The following is a 24,114-nucleotide window of genomic DNA, read 5'->3' on the forward strand; positions in this document are numbered from 1 at the left end:
CGGAGGATGTTCATTCAGTTGTTTAATTTTGTAGAAAAAAAAGCAGATCACAGACATGACACAAAACTAAAGTAATTTCAAATGGCAACTTTCTGGCTTTAAGAAACACTATAAGAAATCAGGAAAAAAAATTGTGGCAGTCAGTAATGGTTACTTTTTTAGACCAAGCAGAGGGAAAAAATATGGAATCACTCAATTCTGAGGAAAAATTATGGAATCATGAAAAACAAAAGAATGCTCCAACACATCACTAGTATTTTGTTGCACCACCTCTGGCTTTTATAACAGCTTGCAATATCTGAGGCATGAGTGACAAACAGTACTCTTCATCAGTCTGGCTCCAACTTTCTCTGATTGCTGTTGCGAGATCAGCTTTGCAGGTTGGAGCCTTGTCATGGACCATTTTCTTCAACTTCCACCAAAGATTTTCAATTGGATTAAGATCCGGACTATTTGCAGGCCATGACATTGACCCTATGTGTCTTTTTGCAAGGAATGTTTTCACAGTTTTTGCTCTATGGCAAGATACATTATCATCTTGAAAAATGATTTCATCATCCCCAAACATCCTTTCAATTGATGGGATAAGAAAAGTGTCCAAAATATCAACGTAAACTTGTGCATTTATTGATGATGTAATGACAGCCATCTCCCCAGTGCCTTTACCTGACATGCAGCCCCATATCAACAATGACTGTGGAAATTTACATGTTCTCTTCAGGCAGTCATATTTATAAATCTCATTGTAATGGCACCAAACAAAAGTTCCAGCATCATCACCTTGCCCAATGCAGATTCGAGATTCATCACTGAATATGACTTTCATCCAGTCATCCACAGTCCACGATTGCTTTTCCTTAGCCCATTGTAACCTTGTTTTTTTCTGTTTAGATGTTAATGATGGCTTTCATTTAGCTTTTCTGTATGTAAATCTCATTTCCTTTAGGCGGTTTCTTACAGTTCGGTCACAGACGTTGACTACAGTTTCCTCCCATTCGTTCCTCATTTGTTTTGTTGTGCATTTTCGATTTTTGAGACATATTGCTTTAAGTTTTCTGTCTTGACGCTTTGATGTCTTCCTTGGTCTACCAGTATGTTTGCCTTTAACAACCTTCCCATGTTTGTATTTGGTCCAGAGTTTAGACACAGCTGACTGTGAACAACCAACATCTTTTGCAACATTGCGTGATTTACCCTCTTTTAAGAGTTTGATAATCCTCTCCTTTGTTTCAATTGACATCTCTCGTGTTGGAGCCATGATTCATGTCAGTCCACTTGGTGCAACAGCTCTCCAAGGTGTGATCACTCCTTTTTAGATGCAGACTAACGAGCAGATCTGATTTGATGTAGGTGTTAGTTTTGGGGATGAAAATTTACAGGGTGATTCCATAATTCTTTCCTCAGAATTGAGTGAGTCCATATTTTTTTCCCTCTGCTTGGTCTAAAAAAGTAGCCGTTACTGACTGCCACAATTTTTTTTCTTGATTTCTTATAGTGTTTCTTAAAGCCAGAAAGTTGCCATTTGAAATTACTTTAGTTTTGTGTCATGTCTGTGATCTGCTTTTTTTCTACAAAATTAAACAGCTGAATGAACATCCTCCGAGGCCGGTGATTCCATAATTTTTGTATAATCTGCCTTGAATGGACTTTAATGGACATATAATTAGCTTTATTGATTTTGGCTCATTTTTAATCGACACGACCATAAAACAAAGCAACTTCAGTTGTTTTTATCTTATAATCAGACTGTGTAAAATGACAAAGTTTTAGTAATCCTAATACAGTTGGTGTAAAGGGTCACTTGTCTCTTTTGGTTGTTAAATCAGGTCATTTACCTTAAAAAAGTCTGCAGCCTGTGTGACCAGGGGAGAGTCCAGTTCTGGTTTAGTCCTAATGTACTGGGAATACTGCAGAAACTCCTCCCGCTGCAGGGTTAGGGACGACAAAACATAGACAGAGTTGAAGTGTTGTGTTTGCAACATTGTTTAGTCAGTTCTGCCTCATACTGGGCGAAGAAACAGTTGCTTCACCTTCCTTCTGGGACCTGTTAAAAGCTTAAAAATCTGTGGGCTGACTTTTGTAAAACTGGTGCAAAGTTGGAACTGGACATCACCACATTCTCCACACTGTGGAACGACCTTTGGTCCTGGATGGCAGCCGTCCATCCACGCCTCTCCAAAGTAACATCTTCCTGCTGCAGCCAGGTGAAAGGTGTCCTCAGCCTACTTCAGTTGCTGAGGTCGTCAACACTGGGACACCAACGTGCTGGATCATGACTGGAGGAACGCACCACATGGCCAAAATTGTTGTTTCCGTTTTCTTCACAGTGCAAATGATAGTCCTCAACTGAGTCTCCCCAAGTAACTGTTGTTTTAACACATTCATTCCAGTGGTACCTAAGGACTGTTGAAAAGAGACCTGGTACCTAAGACATCCAGTCATCACCTTTGATCACTGGTTAGCATCCAATTCTCACAACTATACATCCCCTGTTTACAATGGGGTACTCAGGTCAAAGCAGTTTCAGTCTTTTGTTCATGGTAATGAGTCATTCACATCATCAGCAGAGTCGTCACGGGAGCCATCAGGAGAGGGACAGCTGCCCTGTCATTAGGAGGGTGATAACTAGAGGACAATAGGTGCTAATTAGAGCTATTGTTTAGTCACTAGCCTATAGCAGTCTGCCTCTCGGTAGGAGGGGTCTGGTTAGGTTTAAAACTCCAGTTTTTGTGACTTCTTGATTATTCTTCTCTACAAGAGTCAAGACAGAAGTCAGTCCACCAGAGCAAGAATTTTAGCTGAGGAAGCTTCTGCGATTTGAAGCGAAACGTCCTCGCGTCAAGCAACCCAGTCCAGTCGAAGATTCAAGCTTCTCTACTATGGAAACCACCTGGACAACTGAGAGCCTACACAGAAACATTGCGACCAACTGTGGGCATGAGGCCCTGGCACTAGGACGTAAGCTGGAAAAGACTGCTAAAAAGATAGCTAACTTTAGAAACCACTTAAGATTTAACCTGAGATGCAAACAAAACAATGTTATTCCCAAATGCATGAAGCAAAAGGCACTAGAAGCAGGTCACACAGCAGAAAAGATCCAGCACAGTTACCTTAGGAGGATTTTGGGTCTTAGAATTAGGTGGTTTCATTTTAAAATATTAGACCTCCAAAATAATCTTGATAGTCTGCACAAAATGTTAGAAACTTTAGTGGAGGAAGAGGCCCATAATAAGATCACAAAGTTCATAGTTAAAATTCAAATGGCTGAGCATTTAAAAAATAAGGAGCGGCAAATCAGGAAGTTTCACAACCTTTTAGTGCAGAAAAGGCGTACTTTCAGTGGGAGTATTTTTAAAGATACACCCAGACATGCTAGAAACAACCATTTAGCCTTCTTGGACTGTGATGTTACGATTGGAGAGAACAGACAGCTGCAGACAGGGGTTTACAGAAAACCAGCTCACACTGACCAATATCTGCTCTTTGGCTCAAACCTCCCCCTTGAACACAAGCTCGGGGTGATCAGGACGCTTCAACACAAAGCCCTACAGGTGCCCGCAACTGCAGAGGGAAGGGCTAAAGAACAACAACTTGTCCGGAAAGCCCTCACAGTATGTGGGTACCCACGATGGTCCCTGGACAAAGTGCAGAAGTCCCAGAGAACAAAGAGACCAGATAGACAGGAGACGGAGACAAGAAGAGTGTCTCTCCCTTATTTAGCAGGAGTAGGGGAAAAACTACAGAGGATCTTCAGACAGCACAAAATCCCAGTTTACTTTAAACCGGTTAATACATTGAGACAGAAATTAGTTCACCCTAAGGACAGGATCCATAGTTACAAACAGAGCAGTGTAGTGCATTCTATCAGATGTCAGGAAAACTGTAATGAACACTACATAGGTGAGACTAAGCAACCTTTACACAAAAGGCTATACCAGCACCGCAGAGAGGGTGCCAGTTGACGTCAGTCTGCAGTTCATCTCCACCTTAAAGACACTAACCACACTTTTGAGGACAAGGAAGTTAAAATCTTAGCCAGAGAGAAGAAATGGTTTGAGAGAGGGGTCAAGGAGGCATTCTTTGTGAAATGTTTGAAACCCAGCCTTAACCGGGGAGGGGGTCTGAGACGCGCTTTATTCTCTGTTTACAATGGGGTACTCAGGTCAAAGCAGTTTCAGTCTTTTGTTCATGGTAATGAGTCATTCACGTCATCAGCATAGTCGTCAAGGGAGCCATCAGGAGAGGGACAGCTGCCCTGTCATTAGGAGGGTGCTAACTAGAGCGCAATAGGTGCTAATTAGAGCTATTGTTTAGTCACCAGCCTATAGCAGTCTGCCTCTCGGTAGGAGGGGTCTGGTTAGGTTTAAAACTCCAGCTTTTGTGACTTCTTGATTATTCTTCTCTACAAGAGTCAAGACAGAAGTCAGACCACCAGAGCAAGAATTTTAGCTGAGGAAGCTTCTGCAATTTGAAGCGAAACGTCCTCGCGTCAAGCAACCCAGTCCAGTCGAAGATTCAAGCTTCTCTACAACTATACAAGAGGACAGGATGAACTCTAAAGACTTGAATCATCATTCTCATGCAATGATATCTGTATCATCAAGCACATCTGTCCGGCAACATCATGAATCCATAACCTCCTCCCAGGTGTCTCTGGATCTTAACGGCCGAGGGCCCAGTCATGAATGTAACTGTCGAGAAAAGTGAATGTCTTTAAACATTAGTTGAGTTGGTACTGTTATATTTTGGAAGAAGACTGAAGTGAAGCAGATTCAGGGTTCTTTGTTCCCTGCACATCATGAGGTGGTGTGTTTTAGTCTTGGTGGAGGCACATGCTCAGACTGTTTTCTGATTTCCACACATAGGCATCCTGACTTTTAATCCATTTTCAAAAATTATGTCAACATGCACCAAAAAACATGATGTGCTTCTTGCTGCAAATGTAGAAGAAGAACTTTAGCTCTACCATTCACCTCAGGAGGATCAACTTACATATTTGCTGAAGCAGTCCTGCTGCAACAGGCTCTGCACAAGAGCACCCTCCATGGCTGGGAGGAGGCTTTGTGAATGGAAGCTGCTGAGGCTGGACCAATTGGGGAAGAGGGAGTCTGCTTTCCCCCTGATAGAGGATGGAGTGTCCGAGAGTTCCAGTAAGGGAAGGTAGGTCTCCTCCACCCCTTTCAGGACAGCTACATACTGCCTCTCTGAACTCAGCATCCTACACCAGAGCAGGTAGAGCTTACTGCAGAGAGACGGAGCAAGCGTCGGGAGAAGACATTTAGAAAATTGTCTGAAGACCTGAAAACAACATTAGAACTCAAACCGTTAGAAGTAATAAGAGACTGACGATACTGACTGATAAAGTCACTGACTCCACAAAGGAACAGCCAGCCATCCTTTTCATCTACATCTCACTTAATCTTAAATTAAATTACCATGCCCCCCCCCACAAGACTCGTCGTTGCTTCTGTATCAGTTTGGAACCAGATCAAGAGAAATCCGTTTCATGTGGAATAGTCATTTTAACTGAGATTATTTTTCTTCTCTGTTTCTCTGTGTATCAGTTATGATTGAAGAAATGTTTAAAAATCATGCATTGTCAAAATGATAAAAAAAAATCGTAGAAAACTCCAAAATCCAGATCTAGACCTGGATCTGACTGATTGTGAAGGATGGAAAAAAAAAAAAACTCTCAGCATCTTCTCTCATCCTGGGTCCAATCCTGGATCTGCCTGATCTTTGATGACAGAGGGTCCATCATTTTAAATATTTCATGAATACATTTCTGACTCATCTTGAAAAGGACTGAATTATTGCCTCGTCTTGTCTTGTTTGACAGTCAGTGGAGGACACATCGTTAAAAATGGGCCTCATGATGGTAAAGACTCGTCAGTGGAGTCAGCTGAGAGCAGAACTATAATAACACGTGTGTTAAATTTGGACTAAAACACAAACCTCTGCACTGTGGAACCCGCTCTCTCCGTTCCTGTCTCCCTCTCAGTCCTGCCCAGCAACACGTGTTGCCTTGGCGACCCTGTATGATCCACCACCTCCTTGCTACTGACCTCCACCCCACGGATCAACACCCCACCTCCTCGTCCTCCACTGCTCCATCCTGGGACAGCTGCTGTCATGCTAGCTGTGATGACTGGGTCAGCTAAGGCCCGTCGCCCCAGCCAGGACATCGGGGAGTTACGGCTTGCTGGACCAAGTGGGGAATCCACGGGTTTTGGGGAGGTTGTGCCTCTTCGGGGGGCCAGGAGTGCCTGGAGGTCGAAGCTGGGATGGCGCTTCCTGGGGGGCTTTGGAGGGAGCGGAGCTTCTGTGGGCTGCAAGAAAAAAGGAGATGGTTGTTGTAAAAGGTTCGGCTCGGTGTAAATTCAGCCTTAAACACAGAAGGAAACTCACGCTTTTCTTTGCAGGATTGAGAAGGTTCTGCAGGAACTTTCCTCCTCCAACTCCGCCTGCTCCTCCCCCTGCTCCCTCTTTCTTATTCCCTTTCTCCTCTCCTATCTTCAGTGTGGAACAGGTTTGTGGTCTGAACAGGGATGCCAAGGATCCCCACGACTGCAGTCCCCCTTCACCTCCTCCGGCTCCCAGACCCCAGTCTCCTTCTCCCTCAGGACCCATCAGGTCCCAAACACTGCTAGCTGATGGTGTCTTGGGCTTCCCCTGGCCCTGGTTCTGTGACCGTTCTGCCTGGAGGAAGCGGGGTTTGACCTGTGCCACAGTACGCTGGTAACGCTCCACTGTCTGGGTCCAAAGATCCAGGAGTGCCCCCCCACCTAGCTCGATGGCTAAAGACCGAGCATCTTGGAATCGAGATGGGGGGATTGGAGGGAGGGAGGCGAGAGAAGAGGTGGATGATGAGGAAGATTGGGAGGAAGAGGGCGAAGAGACTGCATCGCACCACTGAGTGGCCTGGAAAAGAGACGAGAAGGTAGGATTACAGAAGAGTTCATCTCTCCTTCTTATCACCAGCAAGCATGTTTCCTTAAAGAGTCCTTTGGTCTTCTGGGTACTTTGTACAGTACTTTGACCAGACCACACTCCCGCATGCAGTTTAACTCATTAAACTGGTCATTAGTGGACTGTTTGACTTTGGTGGAGGTATGAACCCCGAGTTCCTTCTAGTAGTTCTTATGTGATGAATGGTTTGTGTGTTTTGGTACCTCAGTCAGTGTGGACAGCAGTCTCTGAGTGTTGTCCAGCGTGGTCCAGCAGTCTGAGAGGCAGTGGGTCATGTCTCGAAGTTTCTCCCTCACTGGTGGAAGTCTGATCTGGACGTCACTCAGGCCTTCCCAGTCCAGCTCACACCAGCCCTCCAAATCGCTGAGCACTGAGAGAGTCTCACTGTGGAGGTCCTAAAAGATTCAGGAGGATCCACTTTAAAGGCCCGGAAAGACCCTGACATGTTTACTGGAGTGGTTTGAAAAGATACACTTGGGAAAAGATTGCTGGAATAAATTCCTCTCCTGGAGACATGCCAGCATGGCTCCCACGCTGTGCTGTTATCGGCAGGAATGAGACACAAACGCACCACTGTCCAAAAATGTAACAGTTTAGTAACAGTTTTGGTTTTGACTACTTGTGTTTTTTTTGTTTTGTTTTTGTTTTTTCCGTTGTTTTTTGGGGGGGGTGTTTGTAAGAAATGTCCCTTTAGGGTCTTGCTATGTTGACCACAAAAGTGGTCGTGAAGTGCACAACACAGGGTTAACAAAACATGGCATTTCTGAAAAATCATAAACAAAATGAAAACCGTTCCAGCATGCTGTTGTGCTTTTCAAGAGCTGCTGTGCTGCACTCCTGCAAGAGCAATTTATCTACTGAAAACTGAAAATTTCAGGTTGCGCCAACCATATGTACACCTTAGAGGAGGGTAAACAGGAGATGAGATTCACTGTCAACCATTCTACACTGTGTAGACGTAACTTCCAGTGAGCTCCAGGATCCACAGAGAGGAAGAGGGTGATCTGTGTCAGACGATACCTGGTATCGGGGAATGTCAAGGTTGTGGGTGTATCGCAAGGCAAAGCCTTTTCACACACGCAACTCCAGAGTCAGGCAAGAAACTTAAGTGTTGATGTTTACAGTTTTGTCATTTGAAAATTGAAAGGCTGCTATTCAGAAAACAGTAGTTATGCAAGTAATATAAGACTCTTCTTTCTAAAATGTGTTTTTTCTATCCTTTAATTTCTTTATCTGTGTCCTCCAGTGTTGCAGTGTATTTGTACTTCAGGGCTGTGAAGAAGACTGTGGGGTATCCCATGATCATATCGGAGGGACTATATTTATCCCAGCTTGCCTGAGAATGCTTTGGGGTCTCTGAGCGGGAGGAGGAGCATATTGCTGGGTGGGGACATCTGGATTTCCACCACAATCCAGCCCCATGCTAGCAGTTGAACACAATCGTATAGATGAGCAGATGTATTTGAAAGCGATGACACTTAGACTATTTAATTATTTAACTCAAGGATTGAATTGAAATCATGTGAAAACAGCCGAGTTCTTAGACAACATATAAACACAATGTGCACCAAATGTCTGGACTCACATCAGCCATCTCTCTGAATGTCTTGAACTTCTGCTGTTTGAGAGACAATCTGCTGAGAGAGAGAGGAGGGTCTTTGTAGTCTTCCAGATGAGACTGGACTTGCTCAATCTCCTTATCACACTGGTGATTAAAAGAAAAACAGTAAGAAAACAGAAGTTCAAGCATATTTTGCTGAGCATGTGGGAGGATGGATGGATAAAAGGAGCGGGAATGATGGAGGGAACTCTGCCCCCAGAGATGAGATGAGTGAGATGACTCAAACTCTCAAAAACAGGAAAACAAATTCACATCCATAGTTAGGGTGGTATGAAAACAGAACTGAAAACTAATTCTGCTTTCTGCCTTAGTTACCTTTTCCAGTTTGTCCACCAACCCAGCTAGTCGGCCGAGAGCTTCCAGGTCACGTCCTCTCTGGTTGGATACTCTGACAAGCCGATGGAGAGCGTCATCCACACTGTCGTAGAGTTTGGATGTTGTTGCTAGAGCCGCCCTGAAAGGACAAATGCCAGATTACCCATCAGTGTCTGAGAGCTAACACCGAGAAGACTTTTCTTTTTTTGTGTAAGTAAACACATAAAGTGATGCTCCAGACTGCACACTTCTGCAGTGAAAGTTAGGTATGTGACTTTAAACTGGAACTGAGCTTGTCACTTTTTCATTTTAAAAGTCAACAGCTGCTTGTAGATATTTTGAGTGCAAACAGGTTGTTGTTTTTTTTTTAAAGTGTGATTCCATTTAACCACCACTTGATGGTGCCACCACCGTGAGGTTGGAAGAGGCAGAAAGCCTCAGACTACAGTACAGCACAACTATGTGGTGACATCACAGTGACCAATTGTAAACAAATAAAACCCACTGTGGGTTCACAGAGAATGTTTTAAGATTTGATTAATCCCACTTTTGCCTTTCTACAATGGGGAATCAGGCTAAAGAATCAGGGCACCTTTAAACCAACCAAGGGACATTCTCTAAGCTAATTCCATGTCAATAAAAGAAAATGCTTAAAAAAAAACAAAACAAAAAAAAAAACCTTAAAGGTATTATCTTTGGCTTTGTAATAAGTGCTTGATTTTTAAACAAGTAATAATCTGTAAGCTTTTAAAATGACAGAAACATGAAAAATGACTCTGGACACATCAAAAATGAATCTTTTGAATCGTTTACCTTCAGTGGCCAATGACCGAAATCACACTTTTCTAATTATTTTATTTTATTTTATTTTATTTATTTTTTAATTCTGATCCACTCCCCACAGATGTGGGACTGGGGTTTCATTTTTGACAACCCATGTGTGGTTGATTGAGCATTCCCTGATTGAGTGGATCACAACAATACCATATGCTTGGCTTGACACAAAAGGCAGTGGCACTTTTAGACGGCAGCAAATCATTTTTTTGAACATAGCCTGAAAGTAGCTGGTGCACATAGGATCTAGAAGATGGAAATCCTGCTTGCATTGTTTGAAAGTCATGCCCTGTGCAGGCCTAACACCACTGGAGTCACCCTGTTTTTCAGCCAGTTGTTGGAGGAGCATATCCCTGTTTTTTGCCACGGTAACAAGCCCACTGACGACATGATGGAGGAACCCAGGTCCTGTTCCCCAGGGCGCTGGATGAAACCCTGACTGTTGCATAAATGCTTTTATGGTCATCTCAACAGTTGCACTTTGTTTTTGATGTTGGTTTGATTTCCTGTTTTCTGTTTCTTCTGCTTTGTAAAACTTTGTAAAAACCTTGTAACTGTTAGAATGACCTAAGCAGCGGGTCACTCCTCTGAGTCTTGTCTGCTTGAGGTTTCTTCCTAAAATCATCAGAGGGAGTTTTTCCTTACCACTGTCGCCTGTGTGCTTGCTCTTGGGGTTGGCAAGGTTAGACCTTACTCATGTGAGGCAGGTTTGTTATGATTTGTTGCTCTATAAATGAAATAAATGGAATCTTCCAAAAGTGGCAAATTAGCTAGCGCACTTGGTTTTTGTGTGGAAGGTTCCCGGTTCAAACCCCACCCCTGCCACATTTCTCCATATAATGTGGAGTTGCATCAGAAAGGGCATCCAGCGTAAAACTTGTGCCAATTCAACATGCAGATCCACTTTGGATTTGTTGTGGCGACTCCAAGTGCAAACAAGGGAGCAGCCGAAGGGACTTAATTTTTGTCCCAACCAAATAAGACATGACCATCGCCTCCGTTACCTGCAGTCTGGTGACTTCTGTGCCAATCCACACGTGCTGTTACTCAGCCCTGCCAGCCAGGCCCCACCTCTCTGCTGCAGCTCAGTCAAGCGTTGGTCAGCCAGGACGCTCTCCATGAGTTGTCTGTGCTTTTGAATGCTGATAGGAACAACCTGACGGGAAACAAGATGTAAAACTTTTAAGAGATCTCTCTCAATCTTTAAAAAAAATAGGTATATGTCTTGAGAGTCCTAGTAGCTCCAGGCCTAACTGTCCATTTGTGTGGCATTAGGTCTCTCTGTTACTCATTTGCTCTCTCAGTTACTGAAGGAGTGCTGCTGCAACACTACAGTTAAAATCTTACAGCAGCAGATAAATTGTTACATTCTGAGTGTAATGATGGAATGCAGGTCTGCCACAGTGGTCCGAAAATCATTATTCAATTATCGTTTCACCTGTTCAAGTACACTTACTGTACCTTGATGGTGTCTGGCATTGGCTCACTGTCCATAGACTGCAGTGCTTCTCCTAACAGTGAGAGAGCAGTCTCACACCGCTCTGTCAAGGTCTCCAGGCTCTGACAAGAGTTAAAAAAAAAAAAGTGAGACAAAAGTTAAAGGTATGAAAGAAAATCCTACATTTCTTCCGCTCAAGGAATTTTTTTTCACAAAGTCAGATAAAGGTCAAACCGGTTTGTTCACAACATAAACTGTCACGGATGAAGCCAATAAGAGTCCTTAGTGGGCCAGTCACACGGCACTTAACGAAGTGCAACAAAGCCCTGACGAAACAAGAAATCTGGACTTTTGTTGACTTTCGTTGGCATTGTTTAACCTTCACGCAGCTTTGTTCCTGCAGCTGGCACTTCGTCAGGATTTTTTGTTGTTGTCCATTCGACTGCTCCTGTTTTGTGTTTGGGGTCGCCACAGCGGATACAACCAGATCCGTATTGATATTTGGCACAAGTTTTACTCCGGATGCCCTTCCTGACTCAACTCCAGTGTTACCTGGAGAAACACACACAGCCATTGGTGTTCCAAAGAGGTCTCCCATCCAAGTACTAACCAGGTCCCGCACTGCTTAGCTTCGGGATCAGGCTTACACAGATTTTTAAACTGTTGAAAAATTTGAATGGATTCTGACTGTTCCACACTTGATTTATGTGTCACACCCCGTTCACCGATGATCCTTGGGATAACACCCAGATGAACAAAAATGTTTAATAAGCCTTAATTTTAACTCTCACTTTGAAGGTTTAATCACACAACACTCCTCATACCTAATTCCAGTGATTTTATTCTATTAATCATTTTTGCATCTGACAAGATAACATCTAAATCCTGGCCGCTATTAGACCTCAAATATTCAGTCTTCTGTCTCCCCAAGCTTTCTGTATTGTTTTAGCTTCCTCCCTACTTCCTTCTGCTGCTGCACAACACAATGTCATCTGCATAAAGCAAGATCCAGGGAATCCACGCTTTTGTGTAAAAAGTCACCGAAAGAATAAAAGTGCAGATTAATGAAGAAGCAAAGGCAACTCTCCTCAGTTATATAACATGATGGAATTAAGTTATTGTGAACATTCCACAGAGTTTAATCTTCTGTCCTCTAACCCTCCTCCTCTCACCAGCCTGAAGGCCAGCCAGTCCGAATGGCAGTGACTGAAGTCTCCGTCCATCTCTTTGGGCAGCTGCTGCTTGTCAACATATTGCTGGAGGATCCCTGTTCCTCGCACCACATGGATCTGAATGAGAGTGAAGGATTGGAAGGAAAAAAGGGATTGTGTTGGAAGATTTAATATTGCTTGTACTATAGCCAAGTATACCTCAGTCACCTTTAGTGTTTAGTCTTCCCTATTTCTAGTGCATCTTCAAATATAGAGACCCTGACCATGCAATGTCATATATACATAAAGTTTATCAATTATTCCAAAAAGTTACAGGTAAGCAATCCAGCAAAGCTAAATCTTGTTCTAATCTGTGATTTCCAGTGACTTTGTTTGATGACATTGGAAATTACGGCAGTTTATAGCAAATTGTTATCAAAAAGCTGTATGGACACAGAGAACAGGAGTGGGCCCAGAAATGACTCATGAGGTACACCTTGTTTTGAAGGGGCTGATGGCCAGTCATTTATCATTTGTCTGTTAGACAAATACAAGTTAAGCCCTTTAGGTGCATTTCCAGATAGTCCAAATAAATAATACTAAATAAAAAAAAGTCCATCAAACAGTAAAGTTTCAGAGGCACCAGCAGTTTTTTTTTTTTTTTTTACTAAAGTGTTAACATGCTTTTTGTGGGATTTCCCACATGGAAATATTTACGAATGCCAGATATAAATTCAAGCCACGTGGTAGGAGAAAGTTTCTCATGCAATGGGGATTTTGTTGGAGGGGAGGGGTGCTGATCAATGCACAAAAATCAGGTGAATTTCTGGAAAATCTTTTATAGGCAAACTTTGTAGCTACTAAATGCATGGAAATTAGGTTTATTAAGATTAAGTGCATACTCCACAGAATCTGTTTCATGGTTTGTTTCATATATTTTGCATTTATTCCATAACACTTATAATTACATCTTCAGGAAGTATCATTATGCTGCTGTGTTTCACTTCTGCATCCCTGTGGTTGTTTTTAACATTTGGGTTTGTACATAGACAAATATGTATATGCAAGCATCAAGTAAAGCAAAAGGAAATGAGCAAAGTCACGTATTTTTGTGCCAGTGTTGTTTGGCCAAGTTTACCTCTGCTCCGTCCAGACCGTAAGAAAGGGACTCCTGCTGTTCTTCCACCAAAATCAAAGCAGATCCAAGACCTCCAGGAACAAACATCTGGTACACAGACAAACACAAATGCTTGAGCTATGTGGTCATATCTGCACATAAAGCACAAAATCAAGCTTTAATTTTTACAGTTTCTTCTGACTGACCTGGAACAACTTGAGCGCGGAGAAGCACAGGGCGGAGGGCGCAGACCGTCTGCTGTCTATTAACACCGTCAGACCTTTTTCTTTGGCTGGAGGCCTGATGAGGACAGAAGGAGAAAAGTAAATGTATTAAGTTAGAAACAAGTAACGTGATTCTGAAATGAGACACATTTTAAAACTAGAGCTGAACCATCCTTTCTCTGTTATGTTACAGAGAGAACAAATGTGAGATAAAACATGTTTGTTTGTTTAGCTGTGAATAAGTGATTCTGTAAATGTGGGTGTCTTTGTGAGCTTTTCTCACAGGCCATTTGTTGCCCCCTGTTCAGCATCTTTGGACTCCTGATGTCATGTGTGTTATACAGACTGCAGGTGCAGCCTGGTCCTCACCGAGTGATCCTGTGGTAGCAGGCCAGGACCAGAGCCAAGTCCTCCCCACAGAAGCCTTCCTCGGGTGCATCTGTTTCCGTGACAACCAGAGCACGTCCCAGCCTGTCAACTGTACCTGCAGATTGGAAGAGTGACCAGTGGAAAGTGCACAGAGGGGTAAGACACAAGGTTTTGAAATGTTTATCCAGATGTGCTCGTGATAATGTGTCCAGTCACGTCACACATGTTTTATTTGGCTGTATTTTAAATTCTGCTACTATTAGCACTGAAGGAACTTGCCCATCAGCTTCAGTTTCCCCGACTGGAGAAGATCTGGCTCCAGTTCCTTTAGTAGAGGAGGTTCTTTGAATGTAAAGCCATTCAGGGGGTCTGGGCATTTCTCCACCGATGTGGCTTCCTTGTCTGAATGGTTAAATGAGGTGGTGTCCACCTGACCATTACACGCATGCAAAGATTCTGCTTTTGTGTCTGGTGAAAGATGAAAATACAATAATAATAATAAGGAGAACTTTTCCCAGAGCCACCCCAGAATGTTTTGACATCATCCCCGTGTTAAACCCATCATGGTCACCCCAGTTTCCTGGAAATGTATTAATTGGTTTTTCATTAATCCTGCTAATAATCTCAAAAAGCAGCATGTAAACACAAGCAAAAGTTCAAAATTGTGAATTTAATTTTGCACCAAACAAGAATCTTTTATTTTATGCCAGACCTGTGCTGTTTTTCCTCAGCTCATTGTCCTCTGTGTCCGTAGTTGACGTGCGCTCCCCAGCAGGAATATTTGCCTTATCTGTTTGTTCCAATTGGTTTTTGTTTGCGATTGGCAGTTTTGTTGAGGTGGAACAGGTGGAGCTTGGTTGAGGAGTTTTACCCTGAGGTTTTGAGCTCTTCTGGTGTGCACGACCGCCAGACTTAGCCCTCCCTTTGGCTCCCTTTCCCTTCCTTTTCCTCCTAAAAACAGGGATGAGGAAGGTTAGTGAACAGCTGTTGACTACCAACTATGAACTACCAGTGCTTAATTTAAAACGTCAGACTGCTGCTGACACTTGGATAACAGCTGAGAAACCGATCACCAGGCATCTTCTCAAAGTTACACATCTTGTTTTTTTGTTGTTCTTTCAGATTTTGGACTGAAGTTTTGTGTAGCTGTCAGAAATGACTTCAAACATGCTTCATCCAAAAGAACAGGAAGACCAGGATTCATCCAACTGAGTATGTGGAAGAGTGGACATGGGAAACTTTGCAAAGTGGGACTGTGGTGTTCTGGTGAGTGAAACTGCATATTTTATCCACGAAGCAAAGTGATCTCACCACACAGTGGACGGGTTTGTGATACAATTCACTTTACTTCCACTTGGGGCTAGAACGTAACATTGTGTGTATATTCTGTGCCACTATCCCCTGTTGTAGTTGGTCATTTCTGCAACTCCTTATCATCTGGTGTGGGTAAAAATATGTGTTTTTGCACACTTTCTCCTTCACACTCATGAATGTACAAACTGCACATTCTTATAAGTGTAGAAACAGTCATGAAATTGCAATAGATTTTGGGAGTTACTGTACCTTGGCGCTCTGAATCCTGCTGTTTTAACTTCTTTTCCGCTGGGGCAGACTCTGTCTTCCGTTTTTCCATCCTGTATTTCTTCTGTTGCCTTTTGCTGTGATGAACCGGCACTGAGTTCAGAGTCTTTAGCAGAATTTCTAGTTATACTTGTGTTTTCCCGCTGAGAACTTGTCATTTCAGGTCCACTGTTAGTAATCTGTGGACCTGTTGAAGCTGCATTAATGGAGCTCTGTGGTGTGTCTGATGTTGGGGTGGTGGACTCACTGTCTCCACCCAGTGGTTTGTCTGTGTCCTCAAAAACAGAGTCTGAATGAAGTCCATGGTCTGAGTGGCCTTCAGTAACATGCGCAAGTTTGTGATTTGTCAAGTTGTGGATTTCACTCATGAGCAAACTGCCACTGCTTTCAGAGTCTTTATTTCTGTGGTCATGGCTGCATGGCTGGGCCGGGCTGTTACTCTCTCTCTCCCCTCCCACCCCAGGCCTCCTCTCGTTGAAGGGACCATCAAAATAAAGCCTAGGGTTTTCCAGATATTCGGAGTCTCTGCTGTTTTTTTCACCTTCATCAGAGTCATGGACAGAAGAGGAGTAAGACCGCCTCCCTCTAATGGGTTGAGTGACTGCAGGTGGTTCTTGAGGAGGTAGCGTATTACTCTTGGATGCCACCAAGTCTCTTTTGGCACCAAGGACAGTGCGAAAGCTTCCTGAGCCATCTAATCTTCCATAACCCCAGGCTTTCCCCTTCCGGAGTTTAATGGCTTTACCTCTCCTACACAGAGGCAGAGTTTTGGTCTTACAGATACCATGCATCTCCAAGTATCTCTGCTTTGTGTCAACACCTCCATCAGGACCTCCTCTAGGCTCCAGCAGCTCCACATATTCACCATCTATCTGAGGGTACCTTGCTGTTCGTCCCAGCCCGTCTTCACTGCGCCTTCGTCGTGGTAGAGCAGGCTGAGTGTCCAAGCCATCAGGAGGTAACTCCTCCTCTTTCTCCTCATCCCAAGACCAGGAGTCCAGTTCCCCAGAGGATGAGCCACCCCAGCCTCCAACGCTGTTGCCCCCTTCACTGGGCAGGCGACTGGATATGGGGCCTTCATGGTGCGACATCAGGCCCAACACTTCCGAAGGGTCGTGGATGAATTTTGGGTAGACAACCTCCTTCCACGGTAGCCGTACCACGCCGTCACACGTACTGACCAGGCAAGTGTCGAGACCTCCTCCAACTGCGTAAAACACAAAAGAAGTCACGATTAAAAGAATATCTTCGAATGACCCTTTAAGGTAAATGCCATCGTACTTGTTCAAGCACAGAACAATGGCCCCAAATCCAGGTTGTCATCCCCGTGGCATCATATTTATGTTGGTTCAGTGTTTTGTGGACACGCTTGTCTTCAAAACAGAAAGTGTGACATGACTGTGAAAACTGTAAAATGGCATTTGACCAGTTTTGAATGATTGTCCCTGAAGTCCACTTTTGTCCTGATGACTGTAGTGTCATCGTGTGAAGAATAGTCCACTGGTTACCATTTTTGTGTGTGTGCTGAATTTGCTTATTAGTGTGTCACATTTCAGAACATTTCATTTTCTGTGCACAAGGTGTTGCATTTAGTTCTGATAGATGGTATAATTCAAGCAAACATGATTTTTAAAAATCTTTATAACTTGTATGTGAGACGTGTGTGCATATGTGTTGGTGGTTTTGGGTGCTTGATGTTAAGACAAAGGATGTAAAAAGAAAACTATTTATTGGTTGGGTTGGTTTTGGAGTCTGGCTGAGCTGTGAGTTTGATAAGTAATTATTTTTTCCCAGACTTTGTGATGGCGGTGCAGTCTAAATATACATAGACCATCATGCGTCACAATGCAGCCCTGTTTTCAATATGATATGCAGCAGGTGATGAAATTCCTTTGTTTTCCACAAAGTCAGATGCAGAATGTAAAGTTCTGTCTGTGTAGCAGCATTTTGAATCAGCTGCACTCTGTGATTTTTGTCAGAAAGACAACTTATGGAAGTTAACCTGGTGCCCATGAAGTCATGGAGTATTTTCACAGAAACCTCTTATTTTAAAAGTCATGCTGCACATGACACAATCCTGATCTGTCGTTGTCATCAAAGTGAAAATCAGCATCGCAGTGGAAGATAATTTCGTCAGGAGTCCGCAGTCTTTCAGAAGTCTTTTACTTATTGTTGAGTTGTGTTTAATACGGTGCAGTATGTCGCCTGTATACCTCATCCCAACAGAATCATCTGTGATTTGCTATTATGCAGCCGAAATATGGAGTCTCCGGGAATTCAACCCACATCAATGCCACCGCAAACACAATCAGCTGTGCAGATTGGCTTGAAAGCAGCAGTCAAACCCAATGTCACCATCTGTCGACAATAATGCTGTGATCACAGGTTTAAAGGGCTTTTTGGAGATTTCAAAGTGCAAAAATAGAACTTTTACAACACACATAGCATGTTTTATAACTCTTTAAATGTTCACTTTCCCTTTAGTCACTTTATTTAGCTGCATCAGGACTGTGAAGTCTGAAGGTTATTTTAGTCTCCACCGTATATCACTGCCTTCCACTCATAAATTTGTCACTTTAATTTCACTATTGCAGTAATGGCCCCTGTTGAGACTCCAACTTTAACTTGCACCAAATACAGTCAAAATAATTTTGTAGCTTGAAGTGAAAAAACCTGTCCTGTCAGGATAATCCGTTTTTTTAAACATTGAAATGCATCGAGTAAAGAATATCCTTTCATTACCTTCTCGTTTGTGGCCTCGTTCTTTGTTGATGCTGTGTAGCCACTCAGTGGTGAACACAAGGGGGTGCTGTGACTCCAGTACTAAGATTTCCTGGACAGTGCGCCCCCCAGAGGCCAGACATTTTAGGGCCAGTCGAGGACAGCGTGTTGAGAAGGGCACCACCTGCAGGTAGAAGTCATTACTGCGCAGGAGTCGCCAGTCGAGGGTAGACAGCTGGACGACGACTTTCTCCCCCAGGCACAGGGGCCAGCCAGAGTGAAGGAACAGACAGCCCAGGTACTGAGACTGAGGTGCAAACAACAAAGACGACAACACAAGCAGAAATGAGCTTACACTGACAACACTTGGCTGCTCGAACTATTCCTACTTCACATAAATAAACATAGTCGCGCTCTCACATCCAGTATGCCATGCCTGCACTTTTATGCTGAGAGTTCTGCTCGTCAGCTGAGCAGAGTTTCTAGAAGTGATGCCACACCGGTGTTCCAGCAGTTCAGCTTGAGGTTAAACTGCTATAAAGGCCACACTGCATTCATGGCACACACGTGGTCCCACAAAGGGTTATCTAAAAGCGTAAACTCGCTTAGCTAGTGTGACACAACAAGAACATTCTAGATGGCTGCAGAGTGCACTCAGGGTGAATCAGCCAGCGAACAAGCAGGAGACTGAATCGACACAACAGCCAGCCAGTGTTGAAGCAGAGGGGTTCTAACCTCAACAAAAACAGTCACCAAGTATTTGTGTCAGACCGAGAGAGGCTGAATCATGCTTAAAATCTCTCAAGGAATAGTCGAACCATGAGCAAAGCCCTCCCATATATCTTAATTCATGCAGTGGACTTGGAATCCAAGGCGCAGTTCAGTTCTGTGCCAGAGTTTTGTCCCAGTCTCACAGTCTGATGTATAATCCTGTCCAGAACATTGACTTCCTCTTCTGTACCCTCCAAACCCGAGGGATGTGATCTAATTATATTCCCTGCTCAGCCTACCCTTTCTACATATCTGGCTTTCTATTACTTCTTCCCTTTGTGCTTCTCTCTGTTTTTGTTGATTCTGTTTTTGTTTCTTGCAGAAAGAAAAAATTTGTCTGTCAGTAAACATGAAATTTAGGCTGCACTTTTCCGAGTCCCTCTGATGAAACTGAAGCCTCGATTTGATGTGAGTGGTGAAGCATGTTGTCTGTGATCACAGCCACTGAAACGTGTCACTCCTTTGGTGTTGTTGTGGGTGTCTTGGTGGCTCCCCTCATGAGAAGGCCTGTTTGAACCTTGTTTATTTATCTGGACTCTGAAAGATATGTGACAAGATATGTGACACTTGAAATTAAAGCTGGACACACACACAACCGTACTGAGCTCTTTAGAGCGTTGCATTAAAGGTCTTCATGATCAGACCCCTCCATTCTCTAATCCTCTGTCTCTCCTCTGATGCCCCTCCCACTTGTCCCCCCATATAAGCCTGTCTGCACTCCTTTTTTTCCCCCACCTCCTATTTCTCAGTCGCTCCACTATAGTCTGCGACTTCCAGCGTCTTACACCTCCCTTCTTTTTTTTTTTTCCTCAGACGTATGCATGCAGGAATGATGAATGGAAGCCATATTCATTCTCTCCTTTGCTCTCCCACACCCACAGCTTCTCTGTTTTTCTCCCAGTGCACTTACAGCAGCAACACACATGTGGAAAGAATTATTGTTGTGACTCACAGTCTAACTCCTGTCCCAGGCTACTCCACTTGGTGACAATGAAAACACAGTTTGCACAAAATGCAAGTGCATGAGCCTGTGAGCTTGAGCGAAACAGCGTGTTTATCATTGCGTGGCTCTTGGAAAGAGACGTATCATAATATCCATGCAGACTGAGCCTTGGTGCAGTTTTTTCCCTCACTTTTTTTTTTAGCTGCGCTTAAGGTTGGCCATGCACATTTGCTCAGATTTGTTCCAATCATTTCCATGCATAGTTCTGTGTAAACAAACACATATCTTTTAAATATGCAAGTGAAAATTAAAACCAGTTGTCTTTCATTTATATTTCATGTGAGTCTTTGTAAGCCAGGAAAGTTTTTTTTTTTCTTTTCCCCTGCAGTTGTCTACTTTGTAAATCTCAAATTTCAGCTGCCATTCTGACTAATTTTACAAGCAAGAATGTTTAAGAAGACGTCCAACATTCCACAGTGTGGTTAATAACTGCTACATGCTTGTGTTTTCGGTCAGCTTTCCATTAGCAGTGGAAGAGTCGTAGTTAAGGCACGCTGATTGGCGCCTCAGCTCCCACCTCCCATCTCAAAGAAACACTCAGGCAAACACTGGATTTGCACTTTAGCTAAAAATTCAGTGAACCCTATCCTGAGGATCTATGTTGCATGGCCGAAAACGCAAAGCACAAAACCACTTAAGATGGCCTTATAAACTGAGTGCCAAGGTGGTCACAGAGGGTGGGTTTTATCCACTTCATTGTTCATGGGCGCCTCATGAAATCAGCCAGTCATTTTACCCTGTAAAACTGGAGTGCAAACCTGCCCATCTGGAGTATTGAATTTATGCAAGTGAAAAGAGAGAAGGTTTGAGCGAGAATCAGTGGGCAAAACAGACATAATGTTGGACGTTGCTGTGGCAGTTGGACGAACTCTGATTTGACTGTTGTGTCCTTTAACACTTGCTGCATCTGCTGTGTGTGAAGAATATTCACTGATCACTGTGCAGCACTCACCTAAGATGCAGCTGTTTCAGATGAGTTTTGAGACGCACCTCGCACAGCCGTCACCTGCACTACTTTTTAATGCAAGAGTTGTTTGTCTTCAAGTGTCTTGCTATCACACAGTTGGAATGAGCTTTTTTCTCTGGTACAAAGTCAGATTGTGTGATGAGTATGACTGTTCCCAAATATTCGACGACTAGGATATTCGTTCTGAAGATGGTAGTTGGTTTTATTTTTTTAAATACTAAACATAGGCTGTCAGTAAAGGCCAAATACAAAATGCACTTTGTCAGCACATTCATGTAGGACTACGTCATCCCAATAAAAATTTAAATGAAATAAAAGAAAAGATAAAATAAAAGCTGTTATTTTTATCTTGGCTGCATGATGTCCATCAATCACAGCAGCCAAGGTGGCGTCACAATTCAGTTCACTGTGGCAAAAGAAAAACAAATTGCCGGAGGCCTCATTTTTTTAGAATTTCTTCAACATAAGCAAAACAAAGACGGTGTGGCTGACAGATATGTGATTAGGTGACACTTAAGTGTGAAGTCACCTGAATAATATAAGTAGTTTGTTTTGAGTTGCATTGTGCACAGGCTTGAAGATATGATTCAAGATTATTTGACCTTTTCGTTCTGAGAAAATAATTTGTGATCAGACCCTTATGGATAAGAGTCATAGTTTAATTGCCATTCTGTAGGCTTAATTTTTCATTTGGAGTGCTACATTCATGTCTTCACCAATAGTTTCACCATTGAGTCTGCAACCAAAAGCTAAACATAGGCGTTAGAAGCTCAAACACATGCACAGTTTGATGTTTAAAACAAGTCTGGAATCCAACGTTCTTGGTGGAATTGAAATTAAAAAGTGAAGATAGGTTCAGTTGATTTGGAAGTTTGTAACCTTTCTGAAGATCAGAGTGTCAGCTTAATTTGTCCTTGTGTCCTCACTCACGCTGGAGTAACAATTAAATTTGATGTTGTTCATCTTTGCTCAGATGGATCCCGTTCACTAAAATCCCGGCTTTACCCCTCAAGTAAAACTCATTAAATTCACAATGTGGCTGCACTGGTGTTTGAAGTACAGTCTCTCAACATTCACAGACACAGGAATCGAATCCCTGAGGTACAGACAGAGGACAAATACTTTCCACCTGACACATTTCTTAGGTCTTGACTTCTGACTGCTGACAGCTTATTGAGCTTCTGATTAAACATTTGTGTGTGTGTGTGTGTGTGTGTGTGTGTGTGTGTGTGTGTGTGTGTGTGTGTGTGTGTGTGTGTGTGTGTGTGTGTGTGTGTGTGTGTGTGTGTGTGTGTGTGTGTTCGTTCTTTCCACAGTGTCTGGAACTCACACATGCATGCTGCTGGAGTTTGTGCAGAAGATGCTTAGCAGGGACAAAGTAGTCCAGGAGGTAGCGGAGACTGTCGTGTTGATAAGTGGACTCCAGGACTGAGAATACCTGGACAAATAGTAAAACACAGAATGTGGGTAGATTTGACTGCAGGATAGTGAACTCAACATCATTATCTTCAAAATCTCATGACTTGTGACTTTTGGGAAAGTGGGTTAAAATGGAAACATATTTCTAGATCAGGTATTGTGAGACAAATATGGAGTTTCCTGCTTGCGTCACAAGGTAGCAAATACTTTTGTTTCTGTTATCTTTTAAAGTTTTTGAAATACAGTGTCATGGAAAAAGGTTGAACCAGGGGAGTGGGGAGGAATCCACACAGGCCCAGTTGGGTGGTAACCACAAAGGCTGCTCTGCTGAATCCACATTAAGTTGCAACAAAGATATTTGGAAGGGAGTTGTACATGGTTTCATAGTTACATCTTTATAGCCAAAGGAGTCCTATGATATTCTCATGGCAACTTGAACAAAACAAATAACATGAAAACATTAAGTTGCTGAGCGATCAGTTTTGCTGATTCTTTGCTGAATATGTACACCCTCAGCGCATCACTTGCAGAACGGCTCCATCGCGGCTCTCATGGAGATGCTTTTAAATGTTAAGTGGTCTATATCTATATTATAGTAGCCATGTGGCCTGTGTGTGCATGCATGTGTCTGTATGGCTTTGATCACAGAGAAACTGGGGAGAGCTGCCGTTTGTCATTTGGTAGGATTTATATTTTTGGAGAGATTAATGATATTAGGTAACAACAGTGGACATTGTACTGCAATGCACCATGGGAGTTCAGGGTTTGGAGGTTTTAAATGTTACTGTGGTTCATATTAGTTTAACAGTGTTGTTAGTGTTATTGATTTATTGTGTTTTTGTAGTTCAATTGGTTTATTTAGTTAAGTGTCATGTTGCTGTTACCATGAGTGGGAAGTGTAGTGCATTTGCTATCTTACGCCACTGTCTCTGTTTGTGAGTGTGTAAAAATAAAAGCACCTGCTTGGGGCAGAGTGCAGAAAAGACAAAAAATCCTGACTTGATTTTAGTTTTTTTGCACAGCTCTCCACAATATATTTAAAGCGAAATGATGTCTGTGTACATGTATGCATGATTGCCTGAGTATAACTTCAGTCATGGAGAAAGTGTGGAGAGCTGACATTTGCTGTTTGGTATGCTTATGTATTTTGGTTCAATGATGAACGTCGCCAAAACAGAACATTGATAGGACTAATATTTTTGGAGAAACTATGGATATTAGCTAACAGAGGTGGGACGAAGTCACCATCAGGTCCCTTTTAAGTCATGAATCAACAAGTCTAGTCATAATGACCACCAATTGTTTGCAAGCTGACATAAGACTTGACATGGGAATTGCAGATTAATAACTTGACAATGACTTCGTCCCACCTCTGTTAGCTAACAACACTGAACAGTGGACGTTGATAATTACATGCTGGACTCACACTCCATTCCAGCAGAGGGCAGTAAATCATCTGTATATTAATAGCGCAATGGCATCTGCACGTGTATGCGTGCATGCAGGCGTGATTTTATTTAGTAAGCTCAATGTAAGTACATAATATACAAGGTCTGTTAGAAAAGTATAGGACCTTTTTATTCTTTGCAAAAACCATATGGATTTGAATCACAT

At 42.9% G+C, this 24,114-nt stretch overlaps 1 protein-coding gene across 1 annotated transcript in view; it reads right to left on the reverse strand.

Moving 5' to 3' along the window:
* The window catches only part of arhgef40 (Rho guanine nucleotide exchange factor (GEF) 40), a 55,949-nt gene that overhangs the window by 18,152 nt on the left and 13,683 nt on the right, over positions 1-24,114 (reverse strand). The window contains exons 3-20 of the mRNA XM_034164194.1: positions 22,412-22,519; positions 18,362-18,647; positions 15,602-16,826; positions 14,751-14,989; positions 14,318-14,506; positions 14,039-14,153; positions 13,652-13,745; positions 13,467-13,553; positions 12,350-12,466; positions 11,201-11,299; positions 10,744-10,895; positions 8,906-9,044; positions 8,555-8,674; positions 7,173-7,364; positions 6,409-6,921; positions 5,956-6,329; positions 4,993-5,242; positions 1,836-1,925 (exon numbers count right to left, since the gene is read on the reverse strand). Of these exons, the coding sequence (XP_034020085.1) occupies positions 1,836-1,925; positions 4,993-5,242; positions 5,956-6,329; positions 6,409-6,921; positions 7,173-7,364; positions 8,555-8,674; positions 8,906-9,044; positions 10,744-10,895; positions 11,201-11,299; positions 12,350-12,466; positions 13,467-13,553; positions 13,652-13,745; positions 14,039-14,153; positions 14,318-14,506; positions 14,751-14,989; positions 15,602-16,826; positions 18,362-18,647; positions 22,412-22,519 (4,389 nt within the window). The remainder of the gene's footprint in view (positions 1-1,835; positions 1,926-4,992; positions 5,243-5,955; positions 6,330-6,408; positions 6,922-7,172; positions 7,365-8,554; positions 8,675-8,905; positions 9,045-10,743; positions 10,896-11,200; positions 11,300-12,349; positions 12,467-13,466; positions 13,554-13,651; positions 13,746-14,038; positions 14,154-14,317; positions 14,507-14,750; positions 14,990-15,601; positions 16,827-18,361; positions 18,648-22,411; positions 22,520-24,114) is intronic.

The sequence above is a fragment of the Thalassophryne amazonica genome, chromosome 23, assembly GCF_902500255.1.
Source record: "Thalassophryne amazonica chromosome 23, fThaAma1.1, whole genome shotgun sequence".
In the NCBI taxonomy this organism is placed as follows: domain Eukaryota; kingdom Metazoa; phylum Chordata; class Actinopteri; order Batrachoidiformes; family Batrachoididae; genus Thalassophryne; species Thalassophryne amazonica.